This window comes from Sus scrofa, chromosome 5 (assembly GCF_000003025.6).
Source record: "Sus scrofa isolate TJ Tabasco breed Duroc chromosome 5, Sscrofa11.1, whole genome shotgun sequence".
NCBI classification, from domain to species: domain Eukaryota; kingdom Metazoa; phylum Chordata; class Mammalia; order Artiodactyla; family Suidae; genus Sus; species Sus scrofa.
The window spans coordinates 80,462,048-80,471,876 of NC_010447.5; the positions used below are offsets into that span (position 1 = coordinate 80,462,048).

Genomic DNA, 9,829 nt, shown 5'->3' on the forward strand with positions numbered 1-9,829 from the left:
AAATGACTGATTTTTATGGTTCAAAATTTGCAGATCTAAATTTCATTTGGAAGATTGAATTCTTTTTTTTTTCCTTTTTCTTCTTGGGGCCACACCTTTGGCATATGGAAGTTCCAGGCTAGGGGCCAAATTGGAGCTACAGCTGCTGGAGCCACAGCAACAGGGGAATCTGAGCTGCATCTGCAACACTACAGCTCACAGCAACACCAGATCCTTAACCCACTGAGCAAGGCCAGGGATGGAACCTGCATCCTCATGGATACTAGTTATTAACCTGCTGAGCCATAATAGGAACTCTTTTATTGATTTTCCTTCAACAAAAGTGCTACCATGTGTGGCTTTAAAATGGGTAGCATGGAGTTCCCATTGTGGCGCAGTGGTTAACGAATCCGACTAGGAACCATGAAGTTGCGGGTTCGGTCCCTGCCCTTGCTCAGTGGGTTAACGATCCGGTGTTGCCGTGAGCTGTGGTGTAGGTCGCAGACGCGGCTCAGATCCCGCGTTGCTGTGGCTCTGGCATAGGCCAGCAGTGACAGCTCCGATTGGACCCCTAGCCTGGGAACCTCCATATGCCGCGGGAGCGGCCCTAGAAAAGGCAAAAAGACAAAAAAAAAAAAAAAAAGAATCTTAATATGAATTGGGTAAAAGATAGAAGTTCTATAAGACCCTGAGAGAACTTAAGGGGAGAGGGTGGAAAAGAGGAGGAGAAGGTAGGGAGCAAGGTAGACGCTCTCTGAGAGATAAAGACAAAGGTAGATTCCAATCATCCTTGGAGTCCAAACAGCAGAGTGAAAATGATTCAGTCAAAGTAGCAGGTTCAAGATGCCCCGCTCCTCGGAGCTGTTGGTGCACGGCAAAGAGAGAGCTGACAACCACAGATGCTGCTTCCTAAGAAAGAAAGAACCCTTTTTGTTCTTCCAGTTTCCTGTGGAGATTATGTGGATCTGGGGAGATATTTGGTTATTACTATTTTGCTTCATTTCCTTTGCAGAAAGAGTTATGAAAAAAAAAAAAAAAAGATTCTAAGCCAAACCAGATGGGGAAAAAATCAGAAGGATTTATAGACTAAACCCTATCAAGGTTACACATATTTTATTTTTAACTTTCTAAAGAGGCAACAGACTGACTCCAAGGCAATAGGCAAATTGAGGATAGAAATGTGTGCTAGAGGGCTTTTTTTGTTGTTGTTGTTTCTTTTTTTATCATCCCTTTAGAAAATGGATCGAACATTCTAAACTAAGAGAAATAAACTTTAAAATTGTGGAATTCAACCCTGTGGTTCTCAAAGGGAAGATCAGACCAGACTCCTCGAGGCCTGAACTTCTGCAGCCTGTGAGTAGGGATGGAGCATGTGGGCGAAGGTTCTTGGTGAGACCCTTGTCAGTGTGGACTACCAGCCACCAGGATGCACCTGGAAGGTTTTTGAAGCCTCACAGTGTTAGGCTGCCACCAAACTCAGCTTATTTACAGTTTATTAGCCACCTGCTGCAGAAATGATTCAAGATGGTTAATGAAGCTATGGGGAAAGATATGAAGCATAAGAAGATGCAGGATGCATTTTTGTGTGTGAATGTACCTGTGGAGTGGGGAGGGGCCGGTGGTGAGGCCAGAAAGAAATATTTCCAACCCCTAAGTAGTTGTGTGTGCCGTGACTGGACATTACATTTAGCTCAGAGTATCTCAGCAGTTAAGGAAAGATGGCAACCAGATGGGTTATATACTAGATAGTATTGACTAATATTTTTGGAAGACACCGACTTTTTCCCTGGCATTCAGACGCTTAAGGTGTTTTACTGCAAGAGTTCTTACAAAAGGGACCATCTCCCACATAAAGAGTGATTTTTTTCATGGCAACTCCACAGAAAATGGAGCCACCTACATACAACTGTTACTTATATTCGTCTTTGAAAATTTACTAAATTTGAAGCCTTTCACAACCTGATCTTTTCCCAGTTCCAGATATTTATCATTAAGAGTATGGCTGAGTTGGGACTTTGGATTCTATAGTATTGTGGCTACCAAAATGTTAAGGTCCCCATCCTCAGCTCATGCCTCACTGGCTTTTTTTCTGGTTCAGAGAGCTAAGAGGTTGAGCTTGTGTGTGTCAAGTGATGAGTGTGTGTGTGGGTGTGTGTGTGTTCAAAGCAGTTTCGGTTGACAGTAGTCAAATCAGTGTTGAGGACGGTAGGCAATTTGTGGCCTGAAAGATGGATGGCCTCTGTGACCCCCACTGCAGCAGTTCACAGAGATGAAAGAGGTTCTAGTTTCAGCAGTGGGTGGTTTGGATCTCGAAGGACCACTGACCAGGGCTGGTTTCAATCCCAAGGCCCAGGTAAACTGGGCATCAGGAAGCTCAGGCGAGGCTTCTTTGCAGCCCCTTGTTTTACTCAGCTCTACACCTGGAGCTGAGCTGAGGCCATAGTCAAAGCCGACCCTACAGCACCCTTATTGGACACTAAGCCTTCTGTCTCTTCCTCACATCACTTCTTTCGTTGTGTTAACAGCTGAACTTTGTGCGATTTTATCTCCCTCTGCTCATCCACCAACATGAGAAAGTCATCTATTTGGACGATGATGTAATCGTACAAGGTATGCCCACCGATGCCAGAAACACTTGGAAAAGGAGCAGCTGATAAGGAGAATGACAGTCTCTCTTCACTTTTGAAATATCTAGTGGTTCAATGACTTTGACTGCTTATTAAACTTGAGAGTATAGTATTGTTATAAATCAGGGATTACTTTGAAAGTAGGGGTTGATCCTTTCCGGGACAGCCCAGCTGACCTTGTGAGAGCCGCTCTCTGATTGCCAAAGTCTCTAAGAACTAGCTTGGTAGCCTTTCCTTTCCCTGCACCCCCAAAACAGGGGCATAGAGCCTCACTGATGACATTCTTAGAAGGGAGCTAAGTTAAGGGGTTAAATGTTGCCTTTTCTCTCTCCCACAAGCAAACAAGATGAGCATTGTTCTAGTACGTACCTAGCAACCGAAATAATTTGACCAATGCTGATCTAAGCTTATTATCAAGTGCCTTTTTAAATTGATATGAGCTATTCTTTTTTTTTTTTTTTTTTTTTTTTTGTCTTTTTGTCTTTTTGCCTCATTCTAGGGCCTCACTCGTGGCATATGGAGGTTGCCAGGCTAGGGGTCTAATCGGAGCTGTCACCGCTGGCCTACGCCAGAGCCACAGCAACACTGCATCTGTGACCTACACCACAGCTCACTGCAACGCCAGATCTTTAACCCACCGAGCAAGGCCAGGGATCGAACCTACAACTTCGTGGTTCCTAGTCAGATTCTTTAACCACTGAGCCACGACAGGAACTCCAGCAGTCAGATTCTTAACCTGCTGCGCCATAGCAGGAACTCCAATGTGAGCTATTCTTATCAAGCTAATTGCCAAGCCACTTGAAACCAGGGATCATACACCTCTTCCCCCACAGCCCAATCAGGGATTATTAAAGCTTTAAGGCTCTCTCCAGCCCCACCGTGAATGCTATGCTGTTGTAACTCCTGGTGTTTGTAAATTCAGGGGACATCCAGGAGCTGTATGACACCACCCTGGCCCTGGGCCATGCGGCGGCTTTTTCGGATGACTGCGATTTGCCCTCCTCCCAGGACATACACAGACTGGTGGGGCTGCAGGTAGGCATGTATCTCAGAAATCCTCCCTGGCCCCTTCTCCTCCCCGCACCCCAGAAGGAGTGTCATCTTCATCTTGGAGAAGCTGGCCGGTCTGGACGGCAGGGAGGCCAGGAGCACAGAGGCCAGCGCTTGCCATTGGCGTCCCAGCTCTGCTTCGCACTGACTCTGGGGCAAGTTACTTTGCCCTGCAAGTACCACTCTCCTTATCTGAAGCATGGCAACAGTGCTCTCTATTTTGTTGTGTTTTTGTCAGTTGTGACGAAATAACATGATGTCAAAATGTCCAGCAAATGCCTCAGAAATAATGGTTGTTATATAGGTCACTTGTAACCACCCTCTGTATCAGCTGTTTTCTGCAAAGAGACTCTCTGAACCTTTGGTTCTGTTTTCAGATTTTTAACCAGCACTTCCCCCACCACTTTCAGTAGAAAAAAACACTGATTTTGTTCCAAGGCAAAGAGCTCCTTGCCCTGGTAGAAATGAAGAAAGTTGAACACATATCTAACACTGAAGCAAAAGAATGGCTTTAAAATACAAGATGCCCTGGTGGCTCAGTGGGTTAAGGATCTCGTGTTGTCACTGCTGCAGGTGGGGATGCAGCTGTGGCACAGGTTCAGTCCCTGGCCTAGGAACTTCTGCGTGCTATGAGCGGCTCCCCAGCCCCCCCCCCAAAATACAAGATTCTATTACAAATCAAATACCATTCTTCAAAAAAAGTTCTAGGAAATAATTTGATATGTGTGCCCTTTCAGATGTGCCCACTTTAAGACCTAGGCCCTGGGGTCAGACCTACCTCTCAAAATCTTGGCTCCATCACTTAGTAGCTTTGTGACCTTGGGCAAGTTACTTAGCCAGTCATTTTCTCCCTCATTTGTCAAGTAGAGGTAATAATAGTACTTGCCTGGCAGGGCTGTTATGAGAATTAGATCGGTTAGTACATGTGAAGTTATCGCATGCAACTAATGACATAATGTGTGTGTTCTTAGATTAGTGGCTGCGTGTAGAAAAGTGCTCAGATAGTTCCAACGTGTCCAGGTCGTATCTGCGCATTACATGAGATGGATTATGGCAGCTCGGATGACTGAAACAGCGTGTCCTGCCTCATTTTACATTCACTCAGCAACGACCTATTGAGTGCTTGTTCTGTGCCCGACACTGTTTTAGGTGCTAGTAACACAGTAAACAAAACTAAAATTCTGGCTTTGTCTAGCTTACATTCTAGTGGAAAGAGACAGTTGGTAAACAAGTAAAATATTAAACAGAGCGTCAGGGTGGAGATGGGGGTTGGCTTTTAAGTTGGGTGATGAGGGAAGGCTCCAGATGGTGTCGCTGAGCCGACACCTGAAAGAATCACGGGAACTGTCTAAGCAGAAATTTGGGGGGAAGACATTCCAGAAGAGGTAATAGCAGATGCAAAGGTCCTGAGGCCAGGGTGTGTTTGGTGTATGAAAGGAACAAGGAGGTCAGTGTGGCAGAGGGATCAAGGGGGGAGAATAATAAAAGTGGGAGAGGTAATGGGGGTGGGGGCAGATGGTGGAGGGTATGGTGGGCATTTTAGAAAGTCTGGCTTTGATTCTGAATGACCAGGGGAGGCCTCTGGAGGGGCTTTGAGCAGATGAGTAACTCAGAGACAGAGTGGCTTTGAAAAGGGTGGAAGCAGGAACACAGGTTGGGAGGAGGTGGCAGAAATCCAGGGAGTGGTAATTATCGTCTGGACCAGTGAGAAGTGGTTGGCTTTTGAATATATTTTGGAAGATGGCACCCAGCAGGATCTGCTAAGATGAAAAAGGAGTGAGGAGGAAGCGTCTAGGATGATCCAGTGACCCTATGTTTTCTGTCTGATTGGAAGGATAGAGTTGCCACTAATGGAGGGAAGGCAGGTTGTAGAAAAGTAGGTTGGGGACAGGATTTGGGTCAGTTTTCACCTTAGTAAGCATCCAGAAGGAAACACTGAGTTGGCAGATGTGGTGGAGCTGGAAATCCAGGGGCTGTCTACACGGATAGATTTATTTATTTGTTTACTTTTGGCCGAGCCGGTGGCATGCAGACATTCCTAGGCCAGGGATCGAACTTGCATCATAGCAGGGACAATGCCAGATCCTTAATCCACGGAGCCACCCCGGGACTCCAATGCAGAAATTTCGAGCCATGAGACTAGATGATGCTGTCTAGGGAGTTCGTGCTAGAGAAAGGAGCAGGTGCTGGAAATGAGGCAAGGAGCACCCAGCTTTTAGAGGCTGGGGAAATGAGGAAACTAGGAGAGGCCTCTAGGAGTGGCCAGTGACACAGCAGGAAACCCAGGTATCGCACAATGGTCTCAAGAAAATGATTATTTTCCAGAAACAAAAGATTCGCTGGTGCAAAGCATGCATATCCTGTTCCTTTACAGAATACATATATGGGGTATCTGGACTACCGGAAGAAGACGATAAAAGACCTCGGCATAAGCCCCAGCACTTGCTCTTTCAATCCTGGTGTGATCGTTGCCAACATGACCGAATGGAAGCACCAGCGCATCACCAAACAATTGGAGAAATGGATGCAAAAAAATGTGGAGTATGTGTGGACTCTTGGAACAAGAGTTTTGCATGCTTGGGAACAAAATTATTCCATTAATTTTCTGTGCATAGCTCAGGGGTTAGAAATATTTCACAGATATCTGAGGTCAGATGTTCTTACAGAGGCACTGTTGGGAAAAAGGACGCAGTGGACAAAAAAAAAAAAAAATCTTTTCTCAAAGGATACATCAGAGGAAGAGATCTCCTATGAAATCCTTTATTATACAAACATTTTGTAAGAAATTATTTAATATTGGGATTTTATATCCTCTCCCAGAATTCCAGTGAACCTTTTCAACTGAAAATCATTTATGTTAGTCTCATGTCTCCTTCTTACATAGAGTTGGTTTTAAGAATTATTTTATATAGCCAACTTTTTAAAGACTGAATTTTTTTTTTTACTTTATCATTTTTCATTACTGAAGTTTTTTTTTGTTTGTTTTTTGTTTTTGTCTTTTTCCCTTTTCTAGGGCCGCTCCCGCGGCATATGGAGGTTCCCAGGCTAGGGGTCTAGTCGGAGCTGTAGCCACCAGCCTGCACCAGAGCCACAGCAACTCAGGATCCAAGCCGTGTCTGCGACCTACACCACAGCTTACAGCAAGGCCAGGGATTGAACCTGCAACCTCACGATTCCTAGTCAGATTTGTTAACCACTGAGCCACAACGGGAACTCCTTTTTTTTTTTTTTTTTTTTTTTTTGTCTCATTACTGAGGTTTTAAGAGAGAGAAATAAAAATAATACTAATGCAACCACTATTATGTCATTGTATTTCCTGTCCATCTTTTTTATCTGGGTATTTTTAATATTATCATAACCTTTAACTTGTGAGGAAGGTCATTTAAAATAACATAGGATCAAAATTTGATCTTCTGTGTTTGCCATTAGAAAAGCCTGAGACTTAAAATGGCAAAATATTCCCACTCTTTGAATGAAGGTGAAGTATGTGGGAGTTCATGGTATTCTTACAATTTTGTATAAGTTTGACAGTTTTCAAAATAAAAAGTGGGAGAAAAATGAAAGACCATGGTCTTATTATATAGTGAGAGACTGTCCTGCACCTTTTAAAATGCTTAGATTCTGGATGAGCAATGGGATCCTGCTGTGTAGCACTGGGAACTATGGCTGGTCACTTGCGATGGAGCATGAGAATGTGAGAAAAAAGAATATACATGTATGGGTGACTGGGTCACCTTGCTGTGCAGTAGAAAATTGACAGAACACTGTAAACCAGCTGTAATGGAAAAAATAAAAAGCATTATTTAAAAAAAGAAAAATGCTTAGATTCTACTTCACCTGAGCCCATGGGACTCCAAGCTAAATGTTGCTTTTCTATTCCTTTTCTTAGAGAAAATCTCTACAGCAGCTCCCTGGGAGGAGGGGTGGCCACCTCGCCAATGCTGATTGTGTTTCACGGGAAATACTCCACCATCAACCCCCTGTGGCACATAAGGCACCTGGGTAAGTATCTTAGAAGAACGCAGCTGTGCATTTTACACACCCAGTGAGCACCAAGGTGAGCAGACTCTGCTATTGCACCAGTTTCCTCAATTCAGATCCTGCAGGTGACCTCCGACATTACCTTGGGCATGTTATTAACCCTCGCTGCTCTCATTCTGCAAATGCAGCCGATCAGAATGACCTGAGAGGTGTTTCTACAAAGTCAGGAAAAGCAGTTAGACTCATGCTTAGCATAAAGGATGTGCTGGATAAACATTTTAACTGTTGTTACGATAGAACTTTCACTGTCAGAGCTTTTTCAGGTGCCTTTATTGCCCTCTTGCAATAGCCTGTAGTGGACAAACCAAATGAATGAGCATAATAGTTTATGATGAATTTATACTGCTGGTCATTTATCTTTGGAAAAGCAGCGGTTTAGTGACTGTACTCTGGGAGTCCCTCAGGTCATTCATTCATACTCACAGGAGTGCAGGCTCTGGGGTATGGATTGGACGCTCAGCCCTACTTTTATCTATATCTTGGGCAAATTACTCAAGCTCTCTGTGCCTTAGCTTCTTCACTTGTAAACTAAAGCTAATAGAACCTTGTAGGTTTTCACAAGGAATAAATTACCTCATACATGTGAATGCTCAGAACAGAGCCTGGCTGAGGAGACATTCACATTCATTCAAACATGTGGCCACAAGCCATGAGCCAAACGCACTGGGCCAGATCTGTTTACAAATTTAGAAAGGCTTTGAATTATAGTTATTTTCTTTGGAAGGTTTTGAATTTTAAGAAGGTAATGTTGTGCACATGCCTATGTTATGCAATATCCTGGGGGTGGGGTCTAGATTTTGCTGCCAAAGTTATTCAAACTCCCTTTGTTTTCAGACACTTGGGGATTGACTATTTTAGAGTTGGAGACAGTGGGTTGTGGACTTGTATGTACCAGGTGGCATAGACCGCCAAGCCCTGGGCTAGGCGCTGGGCATAGAGGGGAACATGACCTCTTACTCAGAAGGATCCTGCAAGATGGTGTGGTCCCTACTCGCCTGTAAAAGAAAGGACAGATGCAACAGTAGAAGTTGGGTTACTGTCCCCTCTGAATGATGCTGTAGAGAGATGCTTCTGCTTCAGCACCAGAATCTTCCCTTATTTTCTTGACACAGGGATGTTAAGGACACTAATGTTCTGTCTGATTTGCTTTATTATAATGTTGGAGTCTCTGATAGGTCAAGTACTAACATTTCCATGTCGTGAATGTATAGAAAAGCCCATCAAAATTGAACATCTGTAAAAAATATATGCAGAGCTTAGAGCCATGTGTGATCTTGCAACAGACACTCAAAATTGTATTTTATGAACTATCTAACTTATTGACAAGTAGCAAGGGGCAGACTCTTCCTAAGGGAAAGAAGTCATCTTTCCCTGTACAACACAGCCTATGTCTGTGCTGCAGGTTTGGGAATCAGGGATGGTCTGCAAAGGAAATCTACACAGAAATCATTTGAAAAATGATTCCGTTTTAGTGTTTGAAAGCGGAAAGCAGTGTAACACTAATGAGAGTATTAAGTTTGGGGCTGAACAGGCAGCTTAAGATTTTAAACATTTATGAAACTTTATTAGCTAAAAACAAAACTGTAAGCCCCCCCACCCCCCACCAAGTCCTTCAGTTGTGGAGCTGAGAGATGCTGACCTACTTTGTGGAAACATCTCCCATGAAGGCTCTGCTCCCCAAATGAGCATTTCCTTTGTGTAGATTCTTTGGAAGTTGATAGTGATTCCAATTATGCTGCTAGAGTCTAAACACCTAGCTCCACTTCTGCACCTGCCTTCAGAGCTATGTTTGTGAATCACAGGAGACAGATTTGGGTTTCTCCCCCTCCCCTTACATCATAAGTTAAACTAGAATAACATTATTCTAGCTATTCATCCTCTCTTGGTTTAATGGAATTTCAGTTGCTTTTTAAAAATATCATATTCCCTTTCAAAGAAAAAAATGCAGCATGATAGAAGATATTAAAGATTTATACTCACAAAATCTTAATGTACTTCCAGAAAAGATCTTCTAAAAATACTGAGCAGTAACAATATTGAGGTAAATGCACAGCCTGTAAGCAGTTACTTATGAGGAGAATAATATTCAAATGGAGACAGTTGTACGTTAGAAGGTAGATCTTACTCTCAGT

The 9,829-nt window shown here is 43.6% G+C and overlaps 1 protein-coding gene across 10 annotated transcripts in view; it reads left to right on the forward strand.

The window, feature by feature from the left end:
* GLT8D2 (glycosyltransferase 8 domain containing 2) overlaps positions 1–9,829 on the forward strand; it is a 64,050-nt gene that overhangs the window by 52,133 nt on the left and 2,088 nt on the right. For 9 of the 10 annotated variants that reach the window (XM_021092640.1, XM_021092642.1, XM_021092636.1 and 6 more), the window contains 5 exons: positions 1,215–1,332; positions 2,505–2,589; positions 3,529–3,641; positions 6,031–6,197; positions 7,546–7,658. In XM_021092640.1, the coding sequence (XP_020948299.1) occupies positions 1,215–1,332; positions 2,505–2,589; positions 3,529–3,641; positions 6,031–6,197; positions 7,546–7,658 (596 nt within the window). The remainder of the gene's footprint in view (positions 1–1,214; positions 1,333–2,504; positions 2,590–3,528; positions 3,642–6,030; positions 6,198–7,545; positions 7,659–9,829) is intronic. The other variant, XM_021092646.1, reaches the window with a different exon arrangement.